This window comes from Gopherus evgoodei, chromosome 2 (assembly GCF_007399415.2).
Source record: "Gopherus evgoodei ecotype Sinaloan lineage chromosome 2, rGopEvg1_v1.p, whole genome shotgun sequence".
In the NCBI taxonomy this organism is placed as follows: domain Eukaryota; kingdom Metazoa; phylum Chordata; order Testudines; family Testudinidae; genus Gopherus; species Gopherus evgoodei.
In genome coordinates, this window is record NC_044323.1 from 96,250,505 (window position 1) to 96,272,728 (window position 22,224).

Here is a 22,224-nt window from a genome sequence, read left to right on the forward strand (position 1 = left end):
ACTCCTAATTCATTTTTCTGGCTGCACCACAGTCTTTTTGTAGATCAGGCAAGTTAGTTAGGACTAAATTTTCAAAAGTGTCTTCTACTTTTGGTGTGTCGCTTTTTTTTTTTTAATGGTTCCCAGCTTAAAATACTTAGGACCTAATTTTCAGAGATACTGAGCAACCACAGCTCACAATGTAGTGATCTGTGGCCAGAGTGTCAGACGTTAATGTGTCCTGTCTTTTGTCACAACTGTATTGCTTTAAACCATTTGGCTACTGGCATACATTGCTGCCTCAGTAGCACTAAAACACTGTCATTTAGGTATTATTTATTTATGTGGCTATTATATGTATAATGCTCATAACTGTGGTATCTTAAAGGAGCATTTCTGGGTTCCATAGAGGCAGATAGGTGGCAGTAGTTGCTGGCAGCAAGACAGTTAAATGAGGAGGTACCAACAGTCTGGTGCAGAACTGGAATTCCATTTTGCCCCGTATATCTGTGTGCTAGACCGCATTGATACAATTAAATGATGTTTGTGGCATGGGATGTTTCTAGGGCCATTGAATGCACATCTGTGGTAGAATGATTTCTTTTTGTTCAGGTGAGAAACTGTAATGCCTTGAAAGTGAGTGTCATCTCTACTATAATCACTGCACTCTAAGCATGAAAGATTCTGCATTCAGAGCATACACGGTTCCTGACAACTTCAGTGAGGGTCCTGTATACAGAGATGGCAGAATTTGACCCAGAAGTGTGTAAAGCGCTGTACAGAACAAATAGAAGAAAAAAGTCTGTTTCCCAAAGAGTTTGCAGCCTAAAGGCCTGATCCTGCAAATACTTGCTACCAGGCACAGTGCTTGCTAATATGAGCAGTTCTATTGATTTCAGAAGTACTGTTCATGACAGTAAGCACAATGCCTGGTGGTAAGTGCTTGCCGGATTGGGCCAAACAGTCGGAGAAGGAATGAGGTATGATAGGATTTAAGCAGTAGGTTATTTTGTTCCCACTTTGGCACCTTGCAGTGTACAAAGCTGTGTACTTATATGGTCCTTATTACCATTGTATCTGAGCACTTAGCATTGCAACTACAGTTGTAGAAAGGACTGTGCCAAGTAACTTGGAAAAAAGATATTAAGAAAAACTGATCCTGAAAAGCCCATTTCACTACAGTATGGGGTTGCTGAAGGGCAGGTGAAAATATATATGTAAGGTGTTCATATTGGTATCTGTCTGGGGTCCAGTGGGAAGACCTGAAAATTCAGCCATCCTTTGGGCTCCAGGACGAGTGGAAGGCACCATTTTCTTGTAATAGATCATGTGATGGATCATACAGCAACCATCAAAAGAGAAGCTGATTTGTTTTCTTCCATGTCTTGATTCAGTAGTCAAGATGTGCTTCTTTTAATTAGTACATTCAGCTGAGACACAACAAAAATGGAAAGAGTACACTGCTAATCCCTAGAAGATTATTGCCTTCCTAATGTTCCTGCCAGTCAAAGGCACCCACTTTCTAATGTGCTGGAGGGGGGCTTACTCCCTCCCAGCCCTACCCTAGGCCCTGCCCCCACCCCAGCCTCAAGGGCCCGTGCTCACTCTGCCTCCTCCTGCCCCGTTCTGCTCCCTTCCCTTAGCATGCCCTACCCTCCCTCTTTCCTCCTCAGTGCCTCCTGCACACCACAGCACAGATGATCCATGGTGGGCAGGAGGCGCTGTCATGGAGGGGAAGGCACTGATCGACGGGGCCACTGCCAGGCAGAAGGCTCTGATAGGGGGCTGATGGTGAGTGCTAAGCACCCACTATTTTTTTTTCCATGGATGCTCCAGCCCTGGAGCACCCATGGAGTCTATGCTGCCAGTACTAGCAAAGTTCCTAAGGCTCTGATCCAAATCCCATTGAAATCAATGGAAATAGACTAGGAAATGATATGGCTTAGCACGGTTTGTGAAAAATGCTTTAACATAGGAATTGTTATACCAGGTCAGACCAGTCATCTGTCTAATCCGGTGGCCTGTCTCTGACAGTGGCCAGAACCAGCCTGCTTCAGAGAAATCTCATAATGTACAAGTGTGGAATAACCTGCCCACAAGTGAAGTTTCTCCCTGACCTCATCAATTAATAGTTGGCTTAGCCCCTGAATCATGAGGGGTTTATCCCTATAGTTTTAGTTTGAGGAAATCCTTATCACATTTGGCAGACTTTAGACATATTTTTACACAACTAGTAACTACTGCTCAGAGGAGGTTGAGGATTAATCTCTCATGTAACATAGGGACCAAATAACTTTTGTATCTCATGCAAGACAACATGGGATACCAGCATTTGAAGCTATCTGCAGTATCCTAACCTGACCATCAGATGGAGACAAATGGCTTTGATTCATCTGCCCATTAGCCCTCATGAGTGGACATGATACGTCGCAAGTATAACAGATTAAAAAACTTTTTCCTGGTAATATTTCTAATGTAAAATCATTTTCTTTTTTAGCAGAAACAAAGATCTGCTTCAAATACTACCATGGAGTGAGTGGAGCACTACGTGCTACGACCCCCAGTGTCACAGTGAAAAACAGTTCTGCTCCCGTAAGTAGTTCTAGCCTTTTCTGCTTCTCTGTTATCGATTTCCAGCTATTATTGTGCAATTCCTTGCCTGTCCTTTGTATTTTTGTGTTAATTTTTATTATGACTTTCTGCTCTTAAATTCTCTGGAATATACTAAAGGGATATCAATCCTGTGATAGTCTCAGAGGAACTGGAATGTCAGCTATGTATCATGCCATGGTTTATAATGGGGGTTTACACTATGTAACACACACTCAGTTTATAAGAATTAGTAACAATTAGAGAATGCAGTACTTCCATAGCCCCTCCTGACTGACTTTATGCTACAGATTTAAAGAAACAGCACACACATCCTTACACATCATGAAGTTTCTTCCTTCAATTATAGATTAAAAAAAAATGTTCTGTCTTTTTTTAAATACCAGAGGCTACACCCTGTGTTCTAGAGGGGGGAGGTCAACTTTTTCCCATCTGGGTCGCAAAAACATCTACTTCAATTTTCTACCATCATCCTATGCCCCAGAATCATTTATGTTTATATCCCAGAATCCTTTGCAGGCTTTGAGTCAAAAAGACCAACAAGTTGTAACACATCATTAGTTCTTACATTCTTTTCTGTTTCCTGTATGGTATGTGACACAATAATGCATAATATATTCAAAGCATAATAATGGAATAGAATAGCTTAATACTAAATAGGAGAAAAAAACCAAACAAGCTGGACATGGTTTACCTCAATAGACTTACCACATTGATACACCCAAATAAAGAGAAAAAATCATGAGAAAAATGTAATGTGTAGATTCTCCATTACCTGTGAACCTCATACCTCCAGTCACTGCTGAAACCACCACTGTCAGCTCAAACTTCAACCCCATCCCCTGTGTCTTCTATGCTGGAAACTCAAAGAAGCCAGCTGTTTGAACTGAAAACACACATACACCTTTCTAGTACAAGTTAACAGACCAGAAAGCTCATTCAGTCTGGAAAGGGTTGGGTTTTTTTAATTTTAAACTAATAGGCTTCTCAGAATTGTGAAAGAAGTTACAGTCCTCACCCTGTCTACTTCAAAGACAAAGACATTGGGGCTTGAGCTAGAAATGCTGGTGCCAGCAGAGACTGTGGGGTTGAGGAGCCCAATGATCCCAGATCGATTAGATCAATGGATCAGTCTAGCTAGCTCTCTCATTTTCAGTTAACTGCTTTTTTTTTTTAAGAAAATGTAGAAAAAGAGAGAAAATAATTTACCAATATAAGGTTTAAGACATACACTCTTTTAAAAAGATATGCTAATGAAATGGCTTTCAGAAATAACAATTAACTCTTCTGGATCTTATCCTCCTGCACTTACTCATCATGGGTTGGAGTGTAACCTTACATCAGCCCCAACTCAGGGGCAACACGTAGATGCCCCACCCAGGAACAGAGCAGAGAATGAATTGTGACTCAGAAGGTCAAGTTTTCTTCCCTTCTTGCCCCTCACTTAGCTTACTTCCCATTTTGTACACAGTCAACTACTCGGGCTGGTAGGTAGCATGTGCACAGCCAGGAATTGTTCTGCTCCCTGTCTCTCTAACCCCTCCCTGTCCATTTGTTCACCAATGAGGTGTATCAGGAGAGTAGCTCCTACTGTCCACGCCATGCTGGAGTCACAGTCTGAGCAAGAGGGTTCCCAAGGGTGCTCTCCTTATTCCCTTGCGTGGCCAAGTAAGGACTGTGACTGTCTAGCTTCATATGTAGTCTGATTGAAGTCCATGAGACTACTTATAAGGGCACGGACTGATGGGCAGGGCCCTTCCACTTGACCAATGAATTAAATTCAGCAGACAAGATTCACCAATCTGATCCAGTTGCTTTGCACTCTTTCAGTGTCACAAAGCAGCCAATGAACTAGGCCACAATACAAGTGAAGGCCTCGATCCTCCTACTGCATCATGAATGCAGACATTCTGCCCTCATTGAATAGCTAATAGGATCACGGTCTAAGACTTGTACTCATGTTCTGTTTTGCTTGTGATTTCTGTTCCTGAAGTCCTTGCTCAGGAATTATTCCCTTTGAAGTCAATAGGAGTCTTACCAGCAGTGTAAGGGCTAGATCCCAAGTGCAGTGTGAGAAACAATCCTAAGCAGAGAAGATTGCCTACCTTATCTGTAAAATGGGTATTAGAGATAGAGTCCTGTGAAATTCTGCTTTCTTTGAAGTCAATGAGAGTTTTGCCATTGATTTCAGTGGAGTTACAATTTCACCCTTAGTCTCTGGAGCTCAGTAGGATCCTAGTGTGTCACTGGAGGCTGCTTATTTTAGATTAATAGACTTTTTAAATTTGGCACAGCTTGAAAAGAAGATCACACAAGAGCATATGACCATCTAAAGGCATTTGGATACAGGTTTCCTTCTGGATACAGTGTTTACAGCTAGCATACTCACATGCTGACTATCCCAAGCAGATTGTCTTAGAGCCTTCCAGGTGGAGTTCAGTACAAATGCTGCTGACAGAGTTAAAGTTTAAAAAAAAAAAAAAAAAGCTGATCCCCAAAGAGGAAGCTATTGCTATGCTAGTTGGACATCATTACTTCACGTGTCCATTGACTGTACTTCAGACTTGGTGACTTTTTGTATTTTTATAGTGTGTATGTTTTATTACCTTTGAACTTATCACTTCACAGTCCAACCCAGTTATTGTATTTTCCTCTGCTGATTTGGATGCCCTGCAGTTCATTTGCCAATTAAAAGTCCTCCCAGGGTGTATCTCCTATGAGTCACGATTATGAGTCTGAATAATTAGGATCCAAAAGCTATATCCATCTCCCAATTCATACACAGTGCAAGCGCTGCACATGGATTTAGGGCAGCATAAGGACCCCAGCTAGTTGTTTCAGCTTTGATCTGTGTAGCTAAACATTTATGCCATACTCATTATAATAGTATGTGTGAGTTACACTCAGTAGAATAGAACAACTTGGTGATATCTGAATATTCATTATGTTGTTGCTGCTGTTTTTTAGTCATAATGCTGTAATTGTATATTTGACTTTACATCAAGTACCATACTGGAAAAATGCACATTTGTTCGGTCAGTTAATTTTTGCTCAGCTCAGTGATTTAAATAATCATTTTTTTAAAGCCACTCAAGAGCAGTTATTTCAAGCAACAGGAAAGCTGCATCAGGCTAGTGGCAAAGGCTGAGAATGTGACAATGATTTAACCTAATTATGGGGCTAGCTCCCTTTGCATTAAAATAAACAGGCACCAAAATGAACAACATACAACACAAAAAAGGAAATCCTTTTCCCTAAGAGTTCACAGTCTGAAGACACAGATCGGATACATCACAATTAAACAAAAAGTGGTGTATGGATGTATAACCTCAGGATGAATCCACCTCCCCCTTAAACTGGTAGAATTCATTAGGTACATACTAGATACATAGAAACACTGTTGGCCTAACCTCTAAAGCTTTAGTGCAACAGTTCTTGTCTGCATAGACCCCTCATGGCATTAGTCAAACACACTTAGCATCAGGGCAGAACCATGTAAACTGGAGCTAACTATTGGGAGAGACCTTCTGAATGTTGTGCTGGTACAGAACTACTGCCTCAGCTGTCTTTCCCACGGCAGGGATTACCGTTTGATAAGTTAACTGCCATTTGTTGGTGACTGATCATTACTGAGGATTTCCTGCTGTAAATATTTGCATTATTTGCTGTCATGTTGAGTGTGGGCCAGTTGATAAGCACTAGATAATGAACCGTCCTGTTTCATTTCTTTGTGTGCTTTGGAAGACTAAGCTCTAAACCAAATCTTTATGATAAAGTGAGTTTGCATGTATGAAGGGACAAGTTTCTCATTCTTTCCCTTGTTTCATACACCATTTAAACACTCTGGTTTGCTTTTCATTCTTCTTACTTCATGTCTTATTGTATAAGATGTGGGTTCCCTTCATAATAAAACTAATTAATAATACTTACCTCTTCTACAGTCCTTTTCAAAGCACATTACAAAGGAGATCAGTATCATTTTACAGATGGTGAAATTGAGGCAAGGAGAAGGGGAAATGACTTTGGAGCACGGGTTTAAAATTCAGAATGACCTTGCCAAATTGGAGAATTGGACTGAATTGAACAAGATGAAACTCAATAAAGCCAAGTGTGAAGTACTTCATTTAAGAAGGAAAAATCAAATGCACAACTAGGAAATGGGGAATAACTGGCTAGGTCGTAGTACTGCTGAAAAGGATCTGAGCATTATAATGGATCACAAATTGAATATGAGTCGTCAATATGAGGGAGCTACAAAAAAGGCTAATATGATTCTGTGGTGTATTAACAGGAGTATTATATGAAGATACATGAGGTAATTGTCCCAGCTGGAGTACTACATCCAATTCTGAGCACCAGAATTTAGGAAGGATGTGGACAAATTGGAAAGAGTCCAGAGGAGAGCAACGAAAATGAGTAAAGATTTAGAAGAGTTGACTTTTGAAGAAAGGTTGAAAAAACAGGGCATGTTTAGTCTTGAGAAAAGAAGACTCAGGGGGCTACCTGATAACCAGGGCTGGCTTTAGGATGTGCAGGGTCTGATTCGAAAGAGCTGCCGCCAAAATGCTGCCGAAGACAGTGGCAGCGATTTAGCTGCCCCCAAAGATAGTGGCGGCAATTCGGCGGCAGCTCAATCAGTTGCCGCTGTTTCCGGCGGCACTTCGGCGGAGGGTCCTTCCTCGGCAGCAGTTGTCTTCCATGGCCTTACCTTGCGGGGACCCTCTTCCAGACACTATGGGGCCTTCTGAGGCGTGGGGCCCGATTCACGGGAATTGAGGGAATTGGCCTAAAGCCGGCCCTACTGATAACAGTCTTCCAATATGTTAAGGGATGTGATAAAGATGATGGTGGTCAATTGTTCTTATCCAATGAAGGTAGGACAAGTAATGGGCTTAATCTGCAGTAAGGGAGATTGAGGTTAGATATTAGAAAAACCTTTCTAACTCTAAGGGCTCATCTACACTACCAAGTTTTGTTGAAAAAACTATTGTCAACACCCAGAAGTTGACAAAATAAAAATCACCAAAGGGTGTTCACACTTGCTGCCTCTGTCAACAGATCATGTCCACACTGGGGACACCATCATCGACAGGGTGAGCAATGCACCATGGGTATGTATCCCACAGTGCAGTGTTGTGGGAAGGAAGAGCTGATTGCTGCATATCTTGGGATTCTCTCCGGGAGTTCTCCCACAGCCCCCTCAGCAGCCAAGAGCAGTATCATGAGTAGCTCTGTGAGCCCTCTGTGCTGAGGAATGGCAAAGCAGAACAGCAGTCTGTCCCCTTCCCCCGGCAGCAGCAGTCTGCCTGATGCTGTGTTCCTAGCTCAGGGCAGAACAGGAGCATTCCAATGATTTGTTCTTTGATGGTTCCCCAAAGGGAGCAACACACAGATTGTTCCCTGAGCTTTGAAAGGGGAGGGGCACATGCCTGCAGGGCAGCAGAGATCAAAACACTGAGCAGAGCAATCAGGAGCAGGCATTGTGGGATACTGGTGGAAGCCAGTTCTGTCCCCAAAACAATCAACAGTGTCTACACTGGCTCTTTGTCAACAATAAAGGGAGGGGAAAAGACAAAAGTCTCTCATAAGGGTGGAAGTTTTTTGTTGCCAAAACTTGGCATTTTTCGTGACAATAGTCCCATTGTAGTGAGTACACTATTGCTGCTTTGTTGCCAAGAGGCAGATTTTGGCAACAAAACTTGCCAGTGTAGACAGGCCCTAAGGATACTTAAGCTCTGGAACAGGCTTCCATGGGAGGTTGTGGCATCCACATCATTGGAAGCTTATAAAAACAAGTTAGACAAACACTGGTCAGGGATGGTCTAGGTTTACTAGGTCCCACCTCAGTGCAGGGGGTTGGACTAGATGACCTTTTGAGGTCCCTTCCAGCCCTACATTTCTCTGAGTTGTCCAAGGTTAGCAGCAGGTCAGAACTAGAACCCAAGTCTTCTGAGTTCTAGCCCAGCGCGCTACCCAACAGACCATGCTGCCTCCCTACAGTTTCTTATTAACCATAGCAGTAGTAAATCACTAGTACATTTTTCACAGGACAGCTATAATAATAATAATTGATAATATAGCATCTTTCAGAGCAATAGGTGTGGAAGCATGGGATATGGAGGTGAGAAAAGGAGATTAACTTAATAGTTGTGTCACAGCTCAACAGTTAAGGTTATGTAAAAAGACTTGTGTAAAATACATAATCAGAGCATTACAATTAAGCACACAGAAGAATGCAAGTCAAGCATATTTTTTAACATATCTTACAAATACAAGGCCAAATTATGCTCTTACAGGGTTCAACAATGCTGAGAAAGAGAAGCGCTACCAGAGCAGCTATGCCTGAGGCATTGTGCATACTTAGGCCACAAGGGATATGAGAGAACTTGACAAGAGGAGCCCTTTTCTATATGTTTAAAAAGTATAGCCAGAGTTCTTCCTGCTGCTCCCTAGTGCACTGCAAAGTAAGTGGCATCAGAGTACCCCTTACATCCAGCCTGTTCCCTTTGCAGGTGCACTAGGGAGGAAGGGCAAAGAGGCTTGTGTAATTTACTCAGGTATTAGAAAAGAAAGGGAAAATTAAAGGGAAAAAAATAATTAGAGCTAAAAAATGCTTACTTGGCTGGAAGGATAAGTGGCTGTAGCAGTCTGATACAAAATGGCACCTATGGGGATGCAGCAGCTTGTCAGTCCAAAATATGAAAGGCCAGCAGGCAGAAAAATATGCTGTGAATAGTTTCTATGAAAAGGTGAATTCCCATATTGGGAAGTTTAAAGGTAAGACAATTAGTTCTTAGGAACAGGGCCAAATTTCCATTTTTCTAAGGCTTGGAAAGCTGAGTGGAAGAAGTCCCCATGATCTTAAAGCCACAGTCTGGTGTGTTGAAGTAGCCATGCCTTTTTGTTTTCCTTTGATATTATCTTACTTTAACAATAGTTACAATGCTTTTATAGACCTCAGCTGCCTCGTGTGTTTATAGTTTGCCTCTACTGCATCGTAACATCATAAAATGGTACAACCTAACAATGCGTGCCTCTGGAATTAAAGTAGTTACTAAATTGATTGTAGAATTACTTTAGGGGGTGTTTTGTTTTGTTTTGTTTTGAAGTCTCTTTGTCAAAGGTTTTCTGAAAGTGCACAAAGAACAATACAGGCAGGCATCTCAAAAATGGTTTATGATGTCTGGAATTAAGAAGGTTTAAAATAACTGCTCATAGTAAACTGATCTGAAATAAAAGAAGGAAGTACAGTAGGACCTGACTAGGTAACACTTAGTACTTAAGTACTAGGGAACACTTACTCAGTCACATAAGTAGTCCCATAATGATTTTGCAGTTGAGCCATTGCTGTAATGTAATTACACTTTGTAGTTATGCTTTTCTATATTCTAGTTACCACTGATTCCTATAACCTGAAGGTTAACTCTCTGTCCATATTACTTATTATTACCATCTTGGTAATGCACGAACTTTTTAGAATCCAGATACATAAAGACTGTTGCATTGACACCATAATCACTCTGTCAGATAGTGTACATTCCATTTATATGGATTGGTGGAATCAAATGGCATAACCAGAGTGTAACTGCAATGTAACTATAGTCACTGCATTATTAATAGCAGCCTAGTTTCCTTTTCTGTGCACTTCTCATGTTTTATATGGGGGAAGAGATTTTGCTTAAAGGCTAAGAAAATTAGTTTCTACGGTGTTTGTCCTTTTTGTTTGTTTTCACAGATATTGCCAGTTCCAGCAGTATTTTGGCCCTGATTCAGCCAAGCACCTAAATATCAATTGACTTCCATGGAAAGCGTAGGGAATATCTCTCAAATTCATAGAATCTTTCCAAAAAGAAGAAAATTTGTAAGTGAGATCACTTACTAATGTAGCATTGTATCTAGCTGTGTGTAGTACTGATATACAGAAAATTAAAATGCATCTACAGATAAAATGATAGGTATACCCAGTTCTGATTAATCTTTTTTTTCTTTTTGGCCCACTCAATTCCATGTGGCCCAAATGCCTATCACCATCACCTTGTGTTATCATACAGTCTTACCACTTAAAAGAAGCATGTCTGTATGTTTTAATACAGAGCTATCTTAAACTGGTGGAATGGAAATCCAAAAAGTAAACTCTTTCTGCATCAACAGTAATTTTCTTAGTTACAGTTTAGGAAAATGTAGACACAGTGCTGTCTCTGTGGTTTTTTATTGTTCTTAACTAAGTGGAATATGCCTCTGATCTGCAAACTAAAAACTCACCAGATATTTTGCTACCCTGAGTAACTTCCTGATCTGACAATATGACTTTTATCGAAAAAAAAAAAGGCCCAAATTTCAGACTTGAGTACCTAAGGTTAGGTGCTAAGAAAGGGTAATCAAGCTCCTGAATATAGATTTAGATGTGTTACCATCTACATTTGGGCCCAGTAACAATTTGTGTTTATATCACATGACATCTGAGGAATTCAAAGCATTTAACAACCCTTAATTAAACTTCGTATGACCTACAGGAAACAAATCTAATCTGAATTGAGTTTGACTGTGGTTTTAGATTTTTGATGTATTTTAATTTACATTTAAATGGTGCTAAATACCATCCTGTACTCCTAACACACTAAACCACTTGAGTATTTTGTATGTCTCTTTTAAGACTGCACATCTAAGAAGGATGGGAAGAATAAGGTGCAAAGTGTTTGTATGTGTGTAGTAAATAAGCACCTTTAGTTAAACAGTCTGTCTGTTTCATCAGGATGGCATGACACATTATTTCTCTATCGTGATTTCTTTTCAGTAGTGCCCTGAGGCACACTGATTAGACCACTCTGAAACAATTGGCACAGAGCATTTGTGTCAAGAGGCAACTTTATTAATACAAATGATGCGCTGAATATCAATGCCTTTTTGCGTCCTGGGATGGATTCTGGGTAATATATCAGGGAACAAAAGAATTAGCATGACACATCAGATGTGTCTCTGGCTACATGCAGTAAAGAAAAGCCTTATGCCCAGGGAAATAGGACAGTTGGTATGCACAGAGTATTTAGTGTACAAATCAATGGAACATAATTAATCAATCACAGAGTATTTAGTGTAAAAATCAATGGAACATAATTAATTTGAAATGGAAGCTCTGGAAATGGAAGACTTCCCCCAATCCCTTAGAATTGTTGTTCCAACACAGGTTCCACTTGATTCTGGTTAAGCACGTGAAAACTTCATAATCTAAATTTTTGTGATGAGGATAACAAACCCCACACTGGAGAAGAAGGGGTTAAGAGCCCAGGTGTCCCTGCCTTGCCACATCTGCAAAACCTGCACAAGCTGGATGCAAAGTTTAAAAAAGGGAAACAGAGCAGCTCAGAGGGCATTAAACAGTGGAGGGGAACAATTTTGTGCCCTGACTTCTTGAACAGAGGTGGATTATGGTTTTGTGGGGGAGTAAGTACCAGAGTAAGTGGGGGGCCCCTCCCTACCTCTTCCACCTGCAGTCCCCTGCTTCCTCCCCAGTGTTCCTGCTGGGGAAATGGGGTTGGGGTGCAGGGGCTTCCCCCCATTCCCCACCCAGCACTCTTGCTGGGGAGCAAAGTTGGGGCACGGGGGCTTGCAGGAGCATCTGGCAGGTGGGGCACGACATTGCCCAGGGCCCCTGGGCATGGACCCAATTGTCCCAGTGGCTAATCTGCCACTGCTTTTGAAGGTCAGAAACTTTAAGTTTGTGTTCAGTTCTTTATTTTACCCTGCTGCAGGAGGGAAATGATCCAGGGAGGCACCTGTATAGCACCTCAAGGACTGATCTTAGCTTGCCTACCTCTGGACCCTGGATCGGAGCCAAGTGAACAGGGTTGGCCAGGGCTCCCTTACCAACCTATAAAGAGATGACCAATGACAGAAGGCCATCTCTTGAGGGGGCCCTTGTTAGGGAAGATCCTGAAAGTATAAGAGTCCAGACCCCAACATCCTGACCCAAGGGAGGATCCCTGAAGTGATCCTTGATCACGTGATCACTTCTGAGAGTTTCCACATCATTAGACTCTTTTTGTGTATCCCTAAAGGAGTGCACTTCAACGTGTGACCTGGCCAAATGGCTGAGTCGCTAAAAGGACAGACCTCACACAATGAGAAAGGGGAACACCCAAGAGGAAGACAACCTTCCGCACCCTGACCTGATCATTAAATGGCATTGCTGACAAGTGTTCTCCTTCCCAAGCATAGGTGCCAGAGCTAGGGGTGCTGCAGCATACCCTGGCTTGAACTGGTTTCCATCACATACAGGGTTTACAATTTGGTTCAATGGCTCTCAGCACCCCCACTATACAAATTGTTCCAACACCCCTTTTCACAGGGGTGTATTTAGTACATCGTCCCCTGCCATGGAGATAACTGCAGTAGAATGAATGAATAAGTAAGGAGATCAAATAGGAAAGGCTTATCTGTGCTAAATTATTAGATCAAATAATTCTATAAACATTAATTTATCTAACTCATTCACCATATGTGAGACTTAACTTGCAGCTGTTCAGGTCAGGCAAGCGCAGCTGACCAGGTCACACAAAAGACAGGTTTTGGATCATCACATTTTACCCTCAGACCATTCGCACAACTCCCAAGAATGTTGTACAAGCTTCCTGCCTCCTCCTTGGCATCTGCAGGAGCTGATAGCAAAACTACTGAGCAGCTGCTCTACCCTGCCAAGCCTACTGTCCTGACTGGCCTAAAGATCAAGCCCGCCATTTTGGAGCTCCTCTGTGTTGTAATAAGGGCTCTCCATGTGCCCTCTGATTTTGCACAAAAAGAATACCGGATAGGTAAACACTGGGGGGCCGGATCATCAGATGAAATTAATGGAGTTAATCCAGTTTACACCTGCTGACGATCTGCAACTATATTTAGTTCAACATGGCAGTGATTTTCAAGTGATTTAGTTGGTGGTGTCACAATGTAGCACTGGGTTGAAATAAACAAATAGAAGAACAAAAATGTGAGGGAGAAAGTGGGATGATTTTGCCAGTGGCACCAAGGACTTCATTACACAAACCACTTATTTGTTAATGGGTTGCATACGTGTGTAATATTTCTCAGCCACCATTTTCTAAATGTTTCCTGTTATGGTGGCATAACAGTCACACTAATGGTCTGCACCTGATATTATTGCCTTTTATAGTTTAGCAAATTATATAATGATATGGGCCTGTGCAACACACTGCACTAATGTAATCATCTTTGCATCAGTATGTACTGTTAACCAGATTCTGATCTGCAATACACCAGTGTAAATAAGGCGTGAATCCCTTGATTTTCATGGAATTACTCCTAAGTTACACCAGTCTTACAGATCACAATCTGGCCTGGCACATTCTTGCATGTTATGTATATGGGTGGAATTCTGCCTGTAGTAACCCCAGCGCAAAGCAGGAACATCTCTGAGGTTATACATTGTAACTGAGGGCTGATATTACTTCTAATAGAGGTAAAGTAAGGAAGACCTGCCTTCTCAAATTTGTCAGATCATAAGTGGCAAATAGATTTCATTTAACATTGCTTTATGAAATGGGTAGTTTCTGCGATATTCTCCTTATTTGATTAGTTAGTGTGACTGCATATCAGTCCTACATTGATTTAACTGTCCTTGGATATGCTAGAAACCTGTGAACAGAATGATGAAGAATGTGTTGTGTCCTAGTCATTTTTTCTTGTGTTTGACTATCACTTGATCACAGCACCATTTACACTTGGTTGATCTTGTACATTAAAACAATTCAACTAGTTTAAATGACAAAACAGGAATATAGGAATTGCCAAACTGAATCAGACTTAAGGTCCATCTAGTTCAGTTTCCTGTTACTGACAGTGGCCAGAACCAGACGGTTCAGAAAAAGATGCAAGAACCCTGCACTCTAGGTAGTGGCAGTGGGCTGTTTTGGGATAACCTGCGTCCACAAATTGGTCTCACCTAGTAGTTAGGGATTGCCTTAAGCCCTGAAGACCAATGTTTAATATCCCTTCCAAAATATTTGTTGTCATTCACTATAACAATGCTGGATATTTTTTATGTCCGTACAAATGGCAAGTTCCTTTTTGAATCTTAAGTTTTTGGCCTCAATGACTTCCTGTAGCAGTGAGTTCCACAGTTTCATTACATATTGTGTAAAAAAAAAAGCATTTTGTTTTATCAGTTTTGAATTCCCACTTTTAATTTAATTGACTGTCCCTATGCTCTTGTATAATGATACAAGGAGAACAGAAGTTCCCAATCTCCCTTCTCTGTACCATTCAGTAATTTATACACTCATGTCATGTCCCCTCTTATATGTCTTTTTTCTAAGGTGCTTTTGGAAATATAAATAAATTGTGTTAGCCAATTCTCCTTTGCACAAAGAATTCCAAATTACACATTCTTTTTAGAATAGGTAAGATCAGTGTAGCAATGTAGTTGCTGCTTGTTACAAATTGCTGGGTAACATAGTAGCATTGAAAGAAATATTCACACTGTTGCGGTGCTGTCAGCTTTTGCTAGCCAAAGGTTTGATCATGATAACATTTAGGAGCTGCCCTGATTAGGGAATGGTGAGGAGCACAGTGCAGTGAAAGTATCCAGGCTGCACCATCTTTTAGACCATGGGTGGTCAGGGCCTGAATCTCCTCTTATTTCTAACCCCTTTAAAATGGTGCATGTTTTTTGTGGGGGTGCAGAGGGGAGCAGGAACTCTAATTGTCCCTGGTTCTTTTCCTTTTTTCTCCACCCTTCCCGTCCCCCAACACACACACCAGTGACAGGTGCATCCTTTGTAAGGTGAGGCAGAGTCATCACTGAGATGGGAGACCTCCAATTATAAACAGGCATTGCAAGGAATGGTGTTTGTGAGTCAACATGTGATTGAGAGGTTGTCATAAACAGATAGCTAAGGGTTAATGTCTCTTTCACCTGGAAAGGGGTAACAAACAACACCTGACCAGAGGACCAATCAGGAAACAAGACTTTTTCAAATCTGGGTGGAGGGAAGTTTTGGGTGTGAGTCCTTTGTTCTTGGTCTGTTCTTTTTCTCGGCTCTGAGAGCGACCACAGGAATCTCCAGGCTTTCTAATCTTCTGTTTCCAAGTTGTAAGTACAAGGATAGTAAGACAATAGGTTTATATTGTTTTTTTGTATTTACATGTGTGTAGTTGCTAGAGTGTATTCTATTGAATAAGGCTGTTTATTCATTTTTCTTTTAAGCAATTGATCCTGTATATTGTCACCTTAATACAGAGACTATTTTTAATGTCTTTTTCTTTCTTTTTTATATAAAGCTTTCTTTTTAAGACCTGTTGGAGTTTTCTTTAGCGGGGACTCCAGGGAATTGAGTCTGCAGCTCACCAGGGGATTGGTGGGAGGAAGAAGTCAAGGGGAAAAATCTCTTTGTGTTAGATTTACTAAGCCTGACTTTGCATACCCTCTGGGTGAGGGGGGAGAAAGATTAGATCTCTCGGTACATCTGTTTCAAGGACTTGAAGCAGGGAGTATCCTAGGGTCCCCAGGGCAGGGAAATCTGGGAGGAGGTAAAGAGGGTGGAAACCCTTTGTTTAGATTCACGGAGCTTGAATCTGTATATCTCTCCAGGAACCCAGGGAGGGAACACCTGAAGGGGAGGAGGGGGAAGGGAAATGGTTTATTCCCCTTCGTTGTGAGATTCAAGGAATTTGAGTCTTGGGGTCCCCCAGGGAAGGTTTTGGGGAGACCAGAGCGAGCCAGACACTCTAATCTTCTGGCTGGTGGCAGCGATATCAGATCTAAGCTGGTAATTAAGCTTGGAGGTTTCATGCTAACTTCTCATGTTCTGAACTCTAAGGTTCAGATCTGAGTAGGAAATTTATAACAGAGGTGATCTCCCTTAGTCAAACCAAAGCAGTAGCGGTTCAAGGCTCTGTGTTGCTGAAGGTATCACCAGAGCCAGTGTAATCATTTAGGTGACCTAGGCGGTCGCCTAGGGCACTAGGATTTGGGGGGCACCATTTTCTTTGGCAGCGACCGCAGCAGCTGGATCTTCGGCTGCCCCAGTTGACGTCGGCATTTAGGCGGAGGGAGCTGGGGCAGGGGAGCGCAGGGTGGGCCGCCTGCAGCAAGTGGGGGGGGGCATGCAGGGGAACTCCCCACCCCAGATCACCCCTGCCCCACCTCCTTTCTGAGCATGCTATGGCCGCTTCAATTCTCCCACCTCCCAGGCTTGCGGTGCCAATCAGCTTAAGCGCCACAAGCCTGGGAGGCAGGAGAAGTGAAGTGGCCATGGCGCGCTCGGGGTGCTGGTGCACGGAGCAGGGATGAGCTGAGGAAGGGGGGGTGCCTCAGGGCAGAGAGTGGGGGGTGCCATGAGGGTGTGCCTCAGGGCGGAGGGGGGGAGCTGCCGCAGGGGGACCTCAGGGTGGGGGGAGGAGGGCGCAAGGTGGAAGTTTCGCCTAGGGCGTGAAACATCCTTGCATCGGCCCTGGGTATCACATTTTCAGTAAGATGTAAAACCAATGTCCTGTGGTCATTACAATCTCCGAGACACTTTTCTCAAGATTAGAAATGTTAATTCTGGTGTCCTGGCCAAATTCTAGCTCAGATGACTATGTTCTGTTTACAGAGCCACTCTTTACCTGCAATTTCAATTCAGTAAAGCATTCTTCTTCACTTCTTGTCCAGCTTTACTGTAGTATTGCTATTTAACAGCACTGTGATGAGAATTAATTAATGTTTGTAAAGCGCTTTGAAATTCTAAGATGAAAGGTGCTTGTGACAGTCTTTAATCTGACAATAAATCCTAATACATATAGAAATAAAACAATAAGGGGATTACAAAAAAAAGATTTAGCCCTGTTTAAATACAGACTGACCTGATTTCAGACTGACATGTCCAGCTAGGGCAATAAGAATGCCAAACGGTGGTCATTGGGTTAGAATAAAGAATAGATGGCTTACAGTGGGGAAAGATGCAAATAGGATCTGAGAAACACCTATTTGTGTGGACATGCCTTCAAAAGAAATTTAATAAATTCTAAAAGATTTACAGGAAAAAGAGGAACTCCAGTGTTGTTTAATCAAATCAGTAAATAAAATCCTAAATGACTTTGTACAAGCTTTCAATGAACATGGCAAAATAGATGGACTGGAATACTCCATTTCTGTAGAAACACCGATATTCATTTTTGTGGCATGTGTTTGGTATGAGAATAAGACATCAGAGAAATCTGAAAATTATAGCATTGCAGTAGGGTTGCTAGCTCACGAGATTTTTCCATGAGTCTTCTGATGTTTGTATTAATTGAAGCCTGGCTTCTGGAGCAACGTGAGTACATGAGAATCTCAGCTTTTAGTTTTGTTTTAAAAAGTAAGATTCTAGCCTTTGCTGTTGTAGAGGAAAGCTTGATAACATTAATCCTGAAGGCTCAAAAACCAGGCAAATAATAATATTTTTAAATATCTCTGCTCTGTGAAACATCTATACTTTCTCAACCAATTTAATCATTTTGAGGTCTGGACTCTTCTTTTTTTTTTTTAATGCTTGAGGTTAGCAATACACAGAGTGACACCTATCTAGAGATTCAGTACTTGGTCTCAAACTTGCTGCACAGAGAAACAGAAGGGGGGAAAAACCACAAGCTCAGGGGACTGAGAATGCATTGCCTAGAAAGAAATTATTTTGCTTCTTAGCTCCAATCTAAATAATTATAATGATCTAGAAACCTGATCCAAAGCCCTTTGAAGTCAATGGAAGTTTTCCTATTGACTTCAGCAGGTTTGAATCAGAACGTACTTGAGTTTTTGCAGAATTTAGGACTAGATATGATTTGCAGACCATTTATTTTGTTTTAATCTGATTTTGCCTGGCTATTCTAAATAAATCTTATTTTGCTACAACCTGTATAGTTTTAGACTGTTTGGGAACTTATTGAAACCATCCAAGTTTTAAAAAAATATTAGAAGAGGTAGGGAAGGAAAAGTGTCTTGAAACTTACTTCATTTGGGATTCCCAATACAAAGGGTGCTAACTAAGCGGCCCTCTTCTCTAAGGTGGGTTGCAGTCAAGCATTTCCCATGTGTCTGAAAGCCTAGAGCCCTAATACCTATGGATGAGAAACAAGTTTAAAGGGCAAAAGTGACATTGCTATACAAGAGCAAAGTATGATTTGTATAGCATAGATAAATGAAAGTGGAATGTTTCTGGCAATGGTATTGCAGATGTCTCACACCACTCAGGAGCTGCGTGATCATTCACTCCCTGTTACTGTTTGAAGATCAAGCCATATATTGGGAAGGTAAAACACCTACAGTGAAATTCTGCCCCTCTTGGAGTCAGGGAGAGTTTTGCCATTGGCTTCAATAGGGCCATAACTTTACCTCTGATTTTCAGGAGTGGAAAGGGAAAAGCATAAACTGTTTTATTCCTGAAAAATCTTTCATTCTTTTCCTCCTTCTTTGCCTCCTTCCCTGCAAAACACTTTGTGTCCTAGCCCTGGGGTGAAGAAAAAAATGTTGGGGAAGAAGGAGAACTAAGTAGGTGAATATGAAGACAAATGGTAATTGAAGAATGAAAGGGTGTAAAATAGTCCACCCACCCTCAATACTGGCGGAAATCCACTACTCAAAAGTCACGTGTATGAATGCTCTATTGGCTGCATCGTGTTTTCAGTCACTCATAACTTTCTAACTCTCGATATTCAGGCAGCAATTGCCAAATGTGTATGCCAAAGATGCAATTGTTAGTTTTGTATTTTGGAGGAGTCCTTTTAATGACTTTTGAAGGTGTGTCCATGCAGTAGCTGCGTTTCAGCTCATATTTGCCTCCTGCAAAACTAATATGTTATATTTGGGAGGGGAAATATGTGATCATGTAATTAAAGAATGTATCATATTGCATATGCGCTGGGAGCTGGGGCAATGGATATATAGGCATCCATTTGTTTAGCATATCTTTACTTCTAAGTGCTTCTCTGTATAGTCTTCATGTTCACTTAACATAGTTTTTGTGATGGAATATAGTTATATAATATTGAGCATTTTTCTAAATCTATTTTCCAGTAATCATTACTTACTGAATGGAAGATTAAGAGCAGAAGATGCTCAAGTGGGGAATTAATGTAGGTCAGTGTGTTTCACGTCAGCAAAGTATGTAAACATAATAGAAGCTTTGAATCCTTTGTGCATTTTTAATTCTTGGATCTCTTGGGGAAACTTTTTTTGCTCCTTCACTGAATATCTGTCTGTCTGTCCCAGTCCTTAACTAAGAATTTCTAAATGTATCAAAAGCCCACAGTTCCTCCTGGCTTGGAATCTCCAGTTTAAGAGGAGGCTGAAGATCCAGTATTATTTGTGTATTGTAAAATATGATAGAAAGAAACTCAGCCCTTTCCACATTGCTTCCTTTTAATTCAATAGACCTCATTCTCATGTACGCTAGGCCCCTGCCCCCGTATCCCTCTCTTGCAACTTAAGGGGGATGTACAGTGAGTCTAAATATAAATGATGTCAAGTAAGGCCTATGTCATTCTTCTGCGTCCACCAGCTTCATTTCAATTTTCTGAATGACCTTGGGCAGTTGTAAAAATTGACCTGAGGTCACAAAACTCCTAACAGGTTAAATCATGTCAGGTACAAATTTACTGTGAGTTTATGGCATTGGGTCCAGTGGGCTTGAGCTGAACTGTGACAGTGATCCCAGAGGTGAAAGGTTTTGAGTGTTACTAACATTTAGCACAATGGTGCTGATTTAGCTCTCTAATCTATGGCATACCATTCAGAACAGCTATGCCTACATACCAAAACAAACTGCAGATGCCAACACCACATAGGAAACCCTTGCCTAAACACCAGCTGTGGACATGCTTTCTTCTGTGGCTGTGACCGCAATGGGATATAGCTACTGTTGAGTTTTTAAAATGTTGTTGTTAGCAAATGGTTCTAGCAAAATTTTATTCACTAATGTGGACCAGGACTTTTCGAGAACTGGGGCATCAAAGGTGAGAGGAATTTCTTCGCATATTCCTATAGATGAGAAAATAAAAAATGTTGGAAAAGAATCATATTCTCACGGCACAGATGCCAACTTTCCCTATCCTGTTCCATTTCTCTAATCTTCTCCCACACATTCCTGTCTTTTCTCTTCTGCTTTTTTCTTTTTTTCCTTTCTCTCTTCTTCCCCCTTTCCAGTCCTCTTCTCCCTTCCTCTTCTTCAGTTCTCTGCTTCCTGGGCATGAGTCTTCCCTCTGCAGCGCTTGGAAAGCCAGGAGGCCTTCTGGAGCTGCTGCCACAGATAAAATGCTCTGACTTTTAGGGTTTCTCCTGCCTGCTGTCTGATTGCTCCATTGGGGCTGAGGAATGAATAAAGCAGCAAGAGGGGTGGGGAAAGCTACCAAACTCTGCTCTTATAACAGCAAATTCCTGTTACTGTGATCCATATACCATTAATATATAGGCATTTGTAGGACAGCTTGGGCTTCCCAGTGGCTGCTGCTTAGTGCTCTACACTACTGAATGGAGGAGGTTAAAACCACATCCTTTTGGCTTCAGTTTCACCCCGATTCAATAGCCATTCTTTGTCTCTCACTCCCCAAGCTGGTCACACTGCCCAGGCAGACTTAGCTCTTGGGGGAGGAAGAAAGGAATCGCATTGCTCTTTAGTGCTGCTCCTGTTGATTAAGAAATGGTTTTGACAATGCTGTGAGGGGCTGGGCGGATGGTGGCTATGATGTAGGATGCAAGTGTATTCCCTAGGGCACTATGTTGTGTTCCTCTAGGACAGTTTCACGGGTTTTCCTGAAAGATTTGAAACATGCCTTTACATTGAAACTAATGCATACAATGAAAAACATTCACATAGCTGATAAGTTATAATTTAGTTAATAACATATACAAAAAGTAAATCATCATGCACTCTGCAGCTGATGCTTTCTCAGCAAAGACAGGACTCATGCCTATATCTGACATTTCTTTTTCCCACTGTCACACTTAATGACTCTTCCTTCAAAGCACTCTTGCTTCTGATATCCAGCATGTCAAATGCTTCCTGAGGGATTCAGTGATACCTAGGTCTCTCTTTGGAGTCCTTGGGCCAAATTCATCCTTTGTATAACACTCATTGTAGTCACAACCAAAGATGAATATGCCCTCTTCTGTTTTTATCAAGTTCCTTTAGATGACCCAATGCCCATTTCACTGAGGAATTATCCACAGTCAAGATGGGCTGTGGTAGGCAGTACTCTCAGGCCTGGTCTACACTACGCATTTATACCGATTTTAGCAGCGTTAAACCAATTTAACACTTCACTCGTCCACACAACGAGGCCCTTTATATCGATATAGAGGGCTCTTTAAACCGGTTTCTGTACTCCTCCCTGATGAGAGGAGTAGCGCTGAAATCGGTATTACCATATCGGATTAGGGTTAGTGTGGCCGCAAATCGATGGTATTGGCCTCCGGGCGGTATCCCACAGTGCACCACTGTGACCACTCTGGAAAGCAATCTGAACTCGGATGCACTGGCCAGGTAGACAGGAAAAGCCCCGTGAACTTTTGAATTGCATTTCCTGTTTGCCCAGCATGGAGCTCTGATCAGCACGAGTGGCGATACAGTCCCAAATTCAAAAAGAGCTCCAGCATGGACCGTAAGGGAGATATTG

The 22,224-nt window shown here is 41.7% G+C and overlaps 1 protein-coding gene across 2 annotated transcripts in view; it reads left to right on the top strand.

The window, feature by feature from the left end:
- HECW1 (HECT, C2 and WW domain containing E3 ubiquitin protein ligase 1) overlaps window positions 1–22,224 on the top strand; it is a 394,082-nt gene that overhangs the window by 202,609 nt on the left and 169,249 nt on the right. For both annotated transcript variants that reach the window (XM_030551407.1, XM_030551408.1), the window contains one exon: window positions 2,477–2,571. In XM_030551407.1, the coding sequence (XP_030407267.1) occupies window positions 2,477–2,571 (95 nt within the window). The remainder of the gene's footprint in view (window positions 1–2,476; window positions 2,572–22,224) is intronic.